Below are 14,338 nucleotides of genomic sequence, written 5' to 3'. Positions count from 1 at the left end.
CTGTGTCTCAAATGTCTTCAGCTTAAAATAATCATGTCAAAGTGTCTTATTCTGGAGTCTTACGTTCTAATCCCCTACAGAAACATTAAAAAGTATGGTCTCTTCCGCCTTGAGAAGGGATTGCCTGGGTATTCTTACCTCAAAGATGTGACCCAAATACCAAGGCCAGAGGTCTTGCCCTTGAAATCCTAATGTGGCCAACTAGGGTCCGCAGTTCTGCCCAATCGGGTAGGAGACACAACGATAAAGTGCAAAGGGATGTTTTTCTCGGTATCGCTTACCACACCCTGCCCAAACCACAGTGTCTGCTCCATAACCCGCGAGCAGCGACTCCTCCAACAGAACCCCAGGCGGCCTGGTGGCATCTTCGCCGGAAGGTTGGCCGCTCAGACCCGGCCTGTCGGTGGAGTTAAGTAGCTCTGGCGGGCGGCGCCTTTTGGCTTTCCAACTCCCAGCAGCTCTGAATCATGTTTATGGGACGTTTAATGGGCTCTAATAAAGCAACTAGTCATTCCGGTCCGTGGAAGCAGGGAAACCCACACTACCCCGACGCTTCTAGGGGAGAGGCGGCTACACAGAGGTTTCGCCACTGGGTGGCGCCAAAAGCCGCAAAGGCGCGGAAACCATGGTAACGAGAGGGACGTCTGCTACGCCGAGCGTGATGACTGCACGGGGAGCGCCCCTAGCGCCGGATTATGACGTGCGCGTCGGCGCGCGGGCTCCGCGGTCTCGCGTGACCGCGGGCGCGGCCTCCCGGTCTGGCAACAGCAGCAACGGCAGAGGCGGGCGGGCGAGGTCAAGATGGTGGCTCCGCGGGCGGGGGAGGCGGTGGAGGGAGGAGGAGCCAGACCGTAGCCTGCCGGAAACACCGACACCCGGAGGCCTCCCGGGAGCCGCCGCCGCTGCCTCAGCCGCCGCCTCCGCCGCCTGCTCCAGCTCGAGAGACGCGAGCAGGCGGCGGGGCGGGCCGTGAGAGAGACACGAGAGGGAGGGCGGGGGCGGAGTCGCCTGCCTTCGCCTCCGCCCCCGGCCGCCGTCCCGGGCCCTGCCCCGCGCGGCCCGCCCAGCCCCGGTGTGCCAGCGGCTCATGGCGGCGGTGGGGCCCCCGCAGCAGCAGGTGCGGATGGCCCATCAGCAGGTCTGGGCGGCGCTCGAAGTGGCGCTCCGAGTGCCCTGCCTTTACATCATCGACGCCATTTTCAACACCTACTACGATTCCTGCCAAAGCCGGTTCTGCATCGGACTCCAGATCTTCCTCCGGCTCCTTGGTGAGGGGAACGGGGTAGGATGCGTCCGGGGATGGCTCAGCGGGCCGAGAAGTGCAGGAGGGGGAGGGCGGCCGTGCGCAGGTGGATGGGGGGTGGGGGCGTGTGTGTGTCGACTAGTTTCGTTTCCCTCTCGAGTTGGGGGGGGGGCGGCGTCTTTGTGGGCTGGACGGGAGGAGATGACACTTGTCTCGGAGTTGACAGCGGAGCGGTCCTCCGTGCGAGTCAGCCTCCTGTTGGTTTTTGCCTCTTGAGTGAGGGTGGGGAGGAAGCAGCGATGTGCGAGCATGTGGCCCTGTGCCTGCTGCTCTCTCGGGGAGTGTGTCCTGTCTCACCGCGTCCTATGCGACAGCCTTGGAAAAACAGCACCTCTGCTTACGTTTTGCCATCTCGCCGTGTGTGACCTTGAGCTCGTCGTGCCAAGACCTGGGCCTCAGTTTCCCCCTTTCCAAAATGCGCAGTATTCGTGTGTTGTCGTCTGAATGACATCCACGCGAAAGAGAATGTCAGTCAAACCTTGAGATTTGCCAAAGACCTTCATGAAGAAGGTGATACTTAATAATGAGTCCTAAAATTTTCCGTGAATAGAGGAGAAGGTATTGAGAACGGTTATAAAAAGGTGGCTAGAAACTGATGAGAGATCTATGAAAATCAGTATCTTCGTTGTGTAAGAGAGGAGTGTGAAAAGCATCGTGTACTTCATTCCCCATTTTCTCTTGCGTTGCTGGAGTGAGAAGCATTTATGTTTAAGTTTTTAAGGAATTGAAACGTGGCAGATTTTGTTGATGAGGTAACTGAGTGTCAGGTTTTAGTGAGGTAGTGCCTTTGAAGTGTTGCTGAGGAGGAGCGGATGGTGAGATCTTTTCTAAACCTTTCTGAGTTAGAAGCCATCTGTTGCTACTTTATTCTTTCTACCACAATATGAAAAGAGAATTAGCAGCCTTAATGTTTTGTACTTAACATATTTTGTTTAATCCTGATAGTTGGGGGGGATAAAAATGAAATTAGTTAAATAATGTTACAGTGAAATTAATAAGAACAGGAACCTGATGGGAAAGCATTTTTTTTCCTGTTATTTAGAAGTTCCTCATCATAATAAGGCAGTTGCTTGTCTCGTTATATAAGTAGAAAGGTGGTCCCAGCTGAGCCCATGACTGCCAACCCCCTCAACACACACACACATCCACCTTAATTGATGGCATGATAACATACATGCCTGCAGTCAGTACCGGTGCTGATTCCTGGAGTGGGGAGACTGAGAAATGGAGAAGATTGATCGTTTCTATTCCTGAACCCCATAGGAGAAGAGAAAGTTTGCTAGAGAGTAGAAGCTAACAGACTCCTAGAGAACTTCATGAAATTTGAAATTATGCAGTTCTGTTTTGGGCAGTAAATAACAAATGTAACATGGACTTGAGGGTGGTAGGAGGGGCTTTCCCTACTTCTGCTTTGACAGGAGGCCGGAGGAGGCCAAGGTGGAGGAGCCAAAAAAAACCCCATAAAACTGGGTTTGAGAGGATTCACAAAGTCATTCTGGCAGCAGTGTAGCCAATGCCTTGAATGTTCTGGCCTGTATACTACAGAACCTCTGAGAGCCCCCTGGGGACCAGGTACTTTAATGCAGGACGCTCACGGTTGAGCTTCAGGCTGCTGGTGCTGGTGCTAAGTCACTTCAGTCATGTCCGACTCTGTGCGACCCCATAGACGGCAGCCCACCAGGCTCCGCCGTCCCTAGGATTCTCCAGGCAAGAATACTGGAGTGGGTTGCCATTTCTTTCTCCAGTGCATGAAAGTGAAAAGTGAACGTGAAGTTGCTCAGTCGTGTCTGACTCCCGGTGACCTCATGGACTTCAGCCTACCAGGTTCCTCCGTCCCTGGGATTTTCCAGGCAAGAGTACTGGAGTAGGGTGCCATTGCCTTCTCCGAAGTGTCAGGCTAGGGAACCTTAAACGAGTATTTTCTTTGATTAACTCTTTTGTAATTCAGGAGCATTGAACTGATATTTTCTTTGTACTATATCCATGCTTCTTATTTTTGTAGCAAATCATGGAAGTTAGTATTTGACAGGTCTGTCAGGTTACTTATCTTCTTTGTGCTTCTTTTCTTTACCTTTGTGAAGATGAACCATAATACTGTATCTCTTATAGAGTGACAAGGGCAATAGGTGTGTGTGTGTAGTCACTCAGTCGTGTCCGACTCTTGTGACCCCATGGACTGTAGCCTACCAGGCTCCTCCGTCCATGGGATTCTCCAAGCAAGAATACTGGAGTGGGTTACCATTTCCTTCTCCAGGGGATCTGCCCGACCCCAGGGATCGAACCCAGGTCTCCCACATTTGAGGCAGACGCTTTAACCTCTGAGCCACCAGGGAAGCCCGGGGTATAAGCTCCTATAACAGTACCTGGAATCTAGTAAGGAACATGTCATTGTTAGCTACTAGTAAACATGGCATTAATAACTTTTAAACAAAATTTTTATACTTCAGTTAAGACCATACTACTGTTACAGATATTTTGGTTTTTGGAAGTCATCAGCAAAATGTTGGTGCTGTTTATTTGAAAACTTTGATCTCAGAATGTTCTCTGGGTCAGACTTTATGAAAAATACAAAATATTTTCCAAGTCTATCTCTTGACTGCTCCTCAAATTGCATGTGTTAGTCACTCAGTCATGTCCAACTCTTTGCGACCCCATGGACTATAGCCCACCAGACTCCTCTGCCCATGGGATTCTCCAGGCAAGAATACTGGAGTGGGTTGTCATTCCTTCTCCAGGGGATCTTCCTGACCCAGGAATTGAATCCAGGTCTCCTGCATTGTAGGCAGATTCTTTACTATCTGAGCCCCAAAGGAAGCTCCTCACATTATGACAATGTAATTATAATTATCATATTTATAAGAATAATAAAATCATTAAAAACTGGTTTTGGTGGGAAAAAATTTCACCTTGAATAAAAATAAATGCCCTAAATATTTGAGGACCATTCATTGAAGGACAGGAGAGCCTGGTGGGTTGCAAAGAGTTAGTCACGACTTAGCAACTGAACAACAAAACAATGAAGCATCTTGTTTGTTATTCAGAGTGACAGGTTCGTGTGTAAAAGACACCCAAAGATGGTTGAAATCAATTTTCTCCCTGGTTAATTTTTTAATAATTGTAGACCTCTCTGTACTACTGAATATAAATCTCAAAATTTGTCAATCTCACCTTTTTCTTAAAGTGAAATTGTCAAGATGGAAATCCTTTCTGCATCCAGTTTTATTTATAGTGTCTAAAGAATTTACTCTCCTATAAGAAACTATTTTACTACTATACTTTTATTTGTTATCAAATTAATATGAGAATTCTGCAGGTCAGGATATAAAGCATCTCATTTTGGAGATCCAAATTAGATCATATCATAATATATATAATTTTTAAGAATATTAAGCTATTCTTAGGAGGTGTTAAGTGCTAAATGAAATGTAACCCAGTGCAGTGTAATGCTGAATTAGCAAATCTAAATCCAAGGCAGAAAATGCAAGCATAGGAGTTTGTTTTAATAGTATTACTCATATAATGACAATTCATCGACGTGGAAAGGCCTTTCTAAACATAAGAGGAAATCCAGAAATTACAAAGGAAGTTTTGATAAATTTGAATACATAAAAATGAAATACTTCTTGATGACAAAATTCTTTTTTACAAAGATTTTTTTTTTTAAATGACACACCAAGGGGGAAATATTTGTGTCATATTTAGTTGAAGTGCTAGTAAGAGTTTTACTTTGCCAATAAGAAAAATATTTACTCCCGGAGGAAAATAGGCCCCAGGATAAGGATATCAGAGTAAATAAAATGTACAAGGTCAATAAGCAAAACAAAAATTACTCAGTCTCATTTACAATTAAAGAAATGCAGTTAAAATTTTACTTGCAAGATTGGTAAAGAATTCAGTTTGAATAAAAACTAGTTTTGCAAAGGTATGGGGAAATAGATGATGTTAAACAGTTTTGGTAAGCTGTATTTCTATGTAAAGCCACTTGGCACTGTCAACTGAAATTAAAATTCATTATACCTTTTGACTCACAATTCTAGTTCTGAATATTTGGCCTGAAGATACAGTTTTACAGAAAATGTGGGCAAGAATATTCGTTGCAGCATTGTTGGTAATAACAAAACAAAAATTGTTAATCTAAATCTCTGTTGAAAGAGAATCTATTCATTGTATATGTGTACTAGTTACAGCTATGCAGTGAAGTTGTTGAAAAAAGTGACTGACTTTTGGTGCTGTAGAAGGAACTCAGAAAACCTGTGACTGTAAAAACAAAGTGAACCGATTATGATGATTGACTGCATTGGGATAGCCTAGGGAGTCTGAGCAGATACCATTGACATTTTGGAGGGATAATTCTTTGGTGATTGGGGGTGGCAGGATTGTGGCCAAATGATTGGTGCAAAATCTGATCCTGGTTGAGAACCACTGAGATGGACAAATAGACCAATAAACAGCATAGAGTTCAAAGCCCAGAAACAGATCACCTATGTATGTGGAGAAGCTTCATGTGTTTCAGAGGTAGAATTGAAGTACAATTGAGGTAAATTAGACTATTCTATTTGTGGCCATTTAGTTACTTATATGGAAAAAATTATATTGAACCTTATCTCACATCAGTATATAAATAGTTCAAAGTGGATTAGTATCTTAATGCGAAAAGCAGAACTTTAGAAAGTTAGAAGAAAATGTAGAACTTTTTTTTCTAATCTTAGAGTAAGGAAAAAGTTCTTTAAAAATATATAAAAGCAAGTGTATGAAATAATAAATTCAGTGATATTAAAAATCTCTGTTAATCAAAGGGAGCATCGGAAAGAGAAAAGAACAGCCCTACATCTGGAGAAGATGCTTGCATTACAGCTAGCTGCAAAGAGTCTGTAGTCAGAATATTTTTTAAATGACTATATTCAGCAAGGAAAAACAGCTCCATAAATAAATGAGCAAAAGATAACTGGCATTTCACAGAGGAAGAAACATGAATGGTCAATAAGTAAGAAGATGCCCTCTTTGAGTATTCAGAAATGCAGTTTTTTGAAAAGGTTAAAAAAGACTCCGTTATTATAATGGGATCTCTGGGTAAAAAGCAAAAAGAAGTATTTATCCATGAGTGTGTTTATTTATGCAAAATTTGGTTAATTCTTCATTTACTACCTATGGGGTTGGACTTTAAAAAAAATCATGTTCATATATTTTTAATAAAAACATACTTGTTAAAATTTAAAAGCAATTTATCTTATCAATAAAAGACTTAGTATCTTTTTTTAAAGTTTAGTAGAAAAAAACTTATGCTGTAGTTTGTCAGGTGCATCTGCAGATGAACATTCCGGGCCGTTTTGTTTGCTCCGCATTTCATTGCATAGGTGTCCCTCAGGAGTAGTAAGGCAGTCACAGCGTTTATTTTAGTGCTGGTCCATCTTCATTCTGTCAGGTGTTGAAATGTTTTTCCACAGCTTGCTTTAGGTTATATATTAAAAGTATTTAAGGTACTTGGAGAGTTGTATTATTATTATTTCCTTCCAGTTTTTAGTCCCAAACTTCCAGAAAGGTTAAGGGTGTGAATGGACTTTACACATAAGAGTTGAACATTTTGTTGTATAACGTACATGGTGGTTTGTTTTTTTTTTGTTTGGGTGGTTTTTTTTTTTTTGTCTGTTTGTTTTGTTTGTTCACCCAAATTGAAAAGGCCCTGAACTCTTTCATGAATTGAGTTCATATATATCTTCAGAGTGCCTGAATTGACTTGGATTCCTGCCTCTTTTCCTGCCTTGAGCACTTTAGTAAAACTCGAATTACTGGAGAACCAGATCCCTAAATTGTGATGCTAGTTAGTTCTATTTGTCACTGTCCCAAGGTGATTTTTCCTTGTAAAGCAGCATTTATATATAGCCTTGATCACTTATTGCAGGTCGCTCTTAAATCCTAACGAGGAAACTTCTGTCTAAGAGCTAAATTTTCTTAGGCCTACAGGTTAAATATCAAGAGTTGAATGTCTGGAGTTGGGAAAATGAAACGAAACTTTGGTGTTATTGACAACACTTCCTAAAGGCCTTGAGAGGGAAGAGTACTTGAGAGACTTGGAAAGTTGACTTACTTTTTTCCCATGAAAATGAGAGCCGATTCTGTATTCCATACACAGAAACATGAGTATAAAGGAAAAATTTAAGAACCTCCTATGCATACAAACTTTGGGTAGGAATTAAAATCATTTTATACTATTCTCAAATGTTTGTGGTGGCATGCATGTGCTCAGTTGTGTCTGACTGTTTGAGACCTCATGGACTGTGGACTGGAGTCCACCAGGCTCCTCTGTCGGTGGGATTTTCCAGGTCAGAATACTGGAGCCGGTTGCCATTTCCTACTCCAAGGGAGTAGGAAAGCTTCCTGATCCAGGGATCAAACCAGTATCTCTCGTACGGGCAGGTGGATTCTTTATCGCTGAGCCACCAGGAAATGTTGGTCATTATTAAATCTTGGGAAGTGATTTTAATCAGGAAAGAGTAGTATAAGATTGTTATTTACGAGGAGATATCCAGTCTTTGAAGTTGTAGTCTCACTGCCTTATTTGCCTGTCATATTCTCTTTTTTTCTTTTGGTACATTTGCACGAAGCAAAATGGCACTTTTTATCCAGAAGAATTTCTAAAAACCCAAATCATTCCTTAATCTGTGTGTAAAAATAAGCTTTAGTGGTGGGGATAAAGCTATTAGAATAAAGTCTGGTTATAAGTTATAGCAAAGTTCATGAATATTGACAGGTAAAGATTAATTTACCACTTTGTGAATAGCAAGTTAAAAATAATTCACAGTTATTTAACTCTCTCCCTTTTTAAAAAGTGGCATAAAGTAGAACTGAAGTTATTTTGGTTTAGTTTTGACTTACTTTAGATTAAGTTTTGTCTCAGGAAAAATTTACTGACTTTTGCTTTTCTATTTAGAGAAAGTAACATTACATATGGCATATGGCAGCTGATTAAATTCCATTTCCTGTTACCTTCCATGGAAGGGGGTTTCTAATCCTGTTCAAAAAAAAAAAAAACCCATTTTCTATTGAAAGAGCCATTCCCAGCTGTCAGCTTTTTGGGAGATTATTAGTGGCCCACTTGCTCAGCAAAGCGGGTAGGTAGTTCTCACATGGAGGTTGATGTATTTATCTTCCAGGTGATTGTTTCCTTTTGTTCTCTTTTTCACAAATGACCTGACAGATTGGCACAAAATAAAATTTGTGGGCAGTCATCATTTGGAGGAACTTGGCTCTTGCTTCTAACTGCAGTGGATTGTGAAATGCCTCCGTTGAAATGTGCATTATTGGTCTTGGTTACATACTGAAGTTACATGGGAAGATGGATATTTAATTTGGAGTTTGTCACTTTTTCTGTACTCCAAGGTTTGATTTCTCAGCTTTGTCTTGTCATAGTTTTTAATTTTCAAGTGGGCTGTGTTTCATGGATGCCTTTAAAAATATAATTCAGAATTCAACAGGAATGTTTATTTCCCTAGTGAATACTAATTGCACTTTATTTTCTACAAAATATTTTGGAATCCATAGACATTAAAGTTCAGATCCTTGCTTGCTATCAAGGACATATTATATAATAGGGTCAGGTTATTATAAACTGGGGCTTCCCTGGTAGCTTAGCTGGTAAAGAATCCACCTGCAACGTGGGAGATCTGGGTTCTATAGCTGGGTTGGGAGGATCCCCTGGAGAAGGGCATAGCAACCCACTCCAGTATTCTTGCCTGGAGAATCCTCATGGACAAAGGAGCCTGGCGGGCTACAGTCCATGGGGTCACAAAGAGTCAGACATGACTGAGTGAGCACACACACACAATTATAAACTACAGTATCAAGTAATGTCTGAGTGTCTGTAGGATGGTAGGATTTGGACAGTCAGGGATTTGGGAAGTTGATGGGGCCATCCTGCCAAGCAAAGAGAAGAATGTAAATACAACTGTAATTATGGCAGAGAAGAAGGGATGTGTTTAAGAAAGAAATCTGGAGTGTGGGGTTCGTGTGTGAAGAGGAATATTATTGTTACTTTAAAGCAAATTGGGTCGAATGTTAGAACAAGACCTGTGGATTTTAATCAGTAATATCAGAGCTGCTGCAGTATTTTGAGGACAGACATGAAGAAAGGCAGTTTGGTGGCTTGTAGATGAATTTGAATCAAAGAGTTTTTGAGATAGACTAATAGATGGCTGTCACTGAGGAAAGGGAAGGTATAGGTATAGGTATTAGTAGAATTTGTCACTGACTGTCAGAGTTTGAGAATGGGGGTCAGCTGCTAAGTCGCTTCAGTCGTGTCCGACTCTTTGTGACCCCATAGGTGGCAGCCCACCAGGCTCCCCTATCCCTGGGATTCTCCAGGCAAGAACACTGGAGTGGGTTGCGATTTCCTTCTCCAGTGCATGGAAGTGAAAAGTGAACATGAAGTCGCTCAGTCGTATCCAACTGTTCGCGACCCCATGGACTGCAGCCTACCAGGCTCCTCCATCCATGGGATTTTCCAGGCAAGAATACTGGAGTGGAGTGCCATCGCCTTCTCTGGATGGGGGTCTAGAGGTACAGTTAAAAGAATAATAATGGTAATCTCTGACTGAAATTGGAAATCGAAAGAAGAGCTGTTTGAGGTCAGTTTAGCTGTAGGTTTTAGAAATTCTGAGTGTTGTAGTTCAGTGCAGAAGTAGAAATAGATGAATATTTGGATGTGGTTTCCATAATTGAAACCTTGGATAATAATGTTTATTGTGATCTCACTTAAAAATTTGTCAGAGCACCAAGAAAGAAGGTGCTGGATGCATATGAAGACCGTATATTGGTGCTTATAGTGTGGGAGAGGGGGAGAACTTACTAAAATACGTTTTGGTTTTCTGAATGCTATTTTAGTTTGAAGAATCAGAAGGATGACTGTTTGAAGAAAGAGCTTCCCAGGTGGAGCTAGTGGTTAAAAAAAAAAAAAAAAACAAGAAACAAGAAACCTACTTGCCAATGCAAGGGTTTGATCCCTGGATCAGGAAGATCTGCTGGAGGAGGGTATGGCAACCCACTCCAGTATTCTGGCCTGGAGAATCCCAGGGACAGAGGAGCCTGGTGGGCTACAGTCTGTGGGGTCACAAAGAGTTGGACATGACTGAAGCAACTTGGTACACACACACATTTGAAGAAAAAGATTCAAACATAAGGAGAAAGGAAACATGGAGGACATGTTTGGTATCTGTAGGAAAGTATGTACAGAAAAAAAGTGAACTTGGATCCAAGGGAGAATTCCCAAATTCAAGCAGCAGGAAAAATAAGAGCCAGCAGGAGTTCACAGTATGAGTAAAAGGAGGAAATAGGGGTAACTAGAAATGTAAAACTTAAACTTGGCATCCTAAAGAACACTTTAAGAAAAATCTCAGATTTAATAGGAACAAATGTTGTCCACTTTGCTTATGTTTAGTGTTTTTGTAATGAAGTTATCTTAACTATTTTTTAAGGTTTTCTTCAAAATTTTTTACATTATCAAAGTATGATAACACATATACAAGAGACTAGGAAAATAGAAAACAAGGTTATATATAGTTCAATTATATATTACAATTAATTTTTAAGTAGATAAATTAAGATTTTTAGTTGGAGTTTCAATATCAAACTCTCAAAAATTAATAGAATTAGTATACAGAGAAGTAGGATATAATAGACCTGAAAAGCACTGTGAACCAATTCAACATAATTCAGATTTATACAGTTTTCACACTACAATAGGATAAAATTCTATTAAGTTCCCATAGACTGTAAACTAGGAGACACTGGAACATATCCAGGGGCATAAAACAAGGTGCAAAAATTTCATGGTCCAAAGATATTGAGATCATATAGAGTCTGTTCTCTTATCACTGTGGAATTATGTTAGAAATCAGTATAGAGGGATATTTTAAAATAATCCACATATTTTCAAGTGCAATGTGACATTTATCAGGACAGACCTTCCACCTACCCACTGAAAGCCTCAATAAAGGTAAAGAGGAAAAAACATGGAGGGTAATTTCAGAGAAGAAAGCATTTAAATGCTTTGGTATCAAGATGAAATATTAATATTAAAGATACTTTAAACAAAATCCCATGTATTTGGAAATTAAATGTCCACTTTTAAATGACAGGTGTATCTAAGAAAACTTTTTGAATAATTTTGAAATTATACATTCTTTCAAGTTTAAAGCTTGTTAAACTGTGTATAGCACAATAATCTCTTGGAAATATTTTAGTAATTTGGTTTCTGGAGATATAATGCTACTTGAATTACTTTGAAAATTAGAAAATAAAGGGTAAAATTTTAAGGATGTGTTTGATCTGTCCTGTTGAACTCTGATTTTATATAACACTTACTGGCCTTTAAGCCTAAATTGTCTTGAGGCATAATGTTCATCAGTTTGAAAATGTTCATACTTATTAAAGGAAGAATATCATAACTTAGTGGAAAAACATTCTTTAACAAAGTTCCATTCGAATGACGTCTTTCTCTTTTTTTTTTTTAGGTATATTTGTATCCAGTATTGTCCTGATCTTGTCACAGCGATCGCTTTTCAAGTTTTACATGTACAGCTCAGCCTTTCTATTAGCTGCGACTTCAGTGTTGGTAAATTATTATGCTGCTTTGCACATTGACTTCTATGGTGCCTACAACACATCAGCTTTTGGAATTGAGCTGCTTCCTCGAAAAGGGCCCTCGCTGTGGATGGCACTCATTGTTCTACAGCTAACATTTGGAATTGGATACATCACACTACTCCAAATTCATTCCATCTATTCACAGTTAATTATTTTGGATCTCTTGGTTCCTGTAATAGGCTTAATCACAGAACTACCGTTACACATCCGAGAGACTTTAGTTTTTACTTCTTCCTTGATTCTCACATTAAATACAGTGCTTGTCTTGGCAGTGAAACTTAAGTGGTTTTATTATTCCACCAGATATGTTTATCTTTTAGTGAGGCACATGTATCGAATTTATGGATTACAGTTATTAATGGAGGACACATGGAAGAGGATTCGTTTCCCAGATGTCCTGCGAGTCTTCTGGCTAACAAGAATTACAGCTCAGGCTACAGTATTAATATACATTTTAAGAATGGCCAATGAAACGGCTTCCTTCTTTCTCTCTTGGGATGATTTTTGGGACCTCATTTGCAACCTTATAATTAGTGGATGTGACTCTACACTCACTGTGCTGGGCATGAGTGCTGTAATTTCCTCAGTAGCCCATTATTTGGGTCTTGGAATATTGGCCTTCATTGGATCAACTGAAGAAGACGATCGGCGACTGGGCTTTGTAGCACCTGTTTTATTTTTCATTTTGGCTCTTCAGACTGGTTTAAGTGGGCTAAGACCAGAAGAGAGACTTATCCGCTTAAGCAGAAACATGTGCCTTTTATTAACAGCAGTCCTGCATTTCATCCATGGAATGACAGATCCCGTACTGATGTCGCTCAGTGCCTCTCATGTGTCATCTTTTCGTAGACATTTTCCTGTGCTCTTTGTTTCTGCTTGCCTGTTTATTCTTCCTGTCATACTCAGTTATGTTCTTTGGCATCACTATGCACTAAATACATGGTTATTTGCAGTTACAGCCTTTTGTGTGGAACTCTGCTTAAAAGTAATAGTTTCTCTCGCTGTTTATACGTTATTCATGATTGATGGCTACTATAATGTCCTCTGGGAAAAGCTTGATGATTATGTCTACTATGTCCGTTCAACAGGCAATATTATTGAATTTATATTTGGAGTAGTAATGTTTGGAAATGGGGCTTATACTATGATGTTTGAGTCAGGAAGTAAAATCCGGGCTTGTATGATGTGCTTACATGCCTATTTTAACATCTACTTACAAGCGAAAAATGGCTGGAAGACATTCATGAATCGTAGAACTGCTGTAAAAAAAATTAATTCACTTCCTGAAATAAAGGGGAGCCGCCTACAAGAAATAGATGACGTATGTGCAATCTGCTACCATGAGTTTACAACATCTGCTCGTATCACACCGTGTAATCATTATTTCCATGCACTTTGCCTTCGGAAATGGCTGTACATTCAAGATACTTGTCCAATGTGCCATCAGAAAGTGTACATTGAAGATGATATCAAGGATAACACAAATACATCTAACAACAATGGATTTATTGCACCCAATGAAAATCCAGAGGAAGCTGTAAGAGAAGCTGCTGCTGAATCTGACAGGGAATTGAATGAAGATGACAGTACAGATTGTGATGATGACACTCAAAGAGAAAGAAATGGAGTGATTCAGCACACAGGCACAGCAGCTGAAGAACTGATTAATGACGATACTGATTAAAATAGCATTTACTGATCATTGAGGTATTTGTTTAAAATTCAGTTCATGCAAAATGGAGTAATCTGCTTCACTTCAGTGTGTAACCAAGCACAAAAACAGTATCAATGTTGAATCGAATCTGTGAATGGTTTTCCGTTTACTGTGATGTGCTACTGTAAATATACCTCTTTAATTACTTCTGGTCTCTTTGGTGACCTATTTAAATTTGTGTACATTATTGTACATAGAATAAAATGTTTTCACATTTTTATGACAAATTTGAACAAATAACTTTTTAATAGATGTAATAATATGGTGCGTCAACTGTGCCAAAGATTCCTCAATGAAAGTCTGTGATGTATCCAACTCTGGACCCTAGTTTTTCTTTAAAATGGGTGTGAGAGAATAAAAATGCAAATTAGGGGAAACTATGTTAAATCAAGGAAATAAAACATGACCAGAGGATAAATTCTATATGTATGTAGAGTATTTTGCAATTAAGCGGAAAATAGGCTGTCAAAAGTGACTGAGACTTTTTTGACACTTGAGATTAGCATTGTAGTTGAGCTGAGTTTGAAAGTAATGATTCAGATCAGAGACTGTGAGAGTTGAGAAGTAGGCTTATTTATATCAACTAACTTTGGTATAAACCAGGATGTGCTAATGGTTTTAATTTTGATGTAAAAATCAGTATATTTATTAGCCATTCTGTTTGCAGCATTGTCGTAACATTG

General features: G+C 40.3%; 1 protein-coding gene across 1 annotated transcript; it reads left to right on the top strand.

The window, feature by feature from the left end:
* Window positions 1-980: 980 nt before the first annotated feature.
* RNF139 (ring finger protein 139) lies at window positions 981-14,073 on the top strand. Its single transcript, XM_069599909.1, has 2 exons — window positions 981-1,268; window positions 11,809-14,073. The coding sequence occupies exons 1-2, from the start codon at window positions 1,088-1,090 to the stop codon at window positions 13,623-13,625; spliced, it is 1,998 nt and encodes a 665-aa protein (XP_069456010.1). The 5' UTR covers window positions 981-1,087; the 3' UTR covers window positions 13,626-14,073.
* Window positions 14,074-14,338: the final 265 nt, after the last annotated feature.

The sequence above is a fragment of the Ovis canadensis genome, chromosome 9 (genome assembly GCF_042477335.2).
Source record: "Ovis canadensis isolate MfBH-ARS-UI-01 breed Bighorn chromosome 9, ARS-UI_OviCan_v2, whole genome shotgun sequence".
NCBI classification, from domain to species: domain Eukaryota; kingdom Metazoa; phylum Chordata; class Mammalia; order Artiodactyla; family Bovidae; genus Ovis; species Ovis canadensis.
The sequence above is the reverse complement of the archived record's forward strand: the minus strand, read 5'-3'. Positions and strand labels throughout refer to the sequence as shown.

Coding starts and splice junctions, on each gene's coding strand:
- RNF139 (XM_069599909.1), top strand. CDS start 1,088: ATGGCGGCGGTGGGGCCCCCGCAGCAGCAGGTGCGGATGGCCCATCAG. Junction 1,269..11,808: donor GATCTTCCTCCGGCTCCTTG/GTGAGGGGAACG, acceptor TTTTTTTTTTAG/GTATATTTGTATCCAGTATT.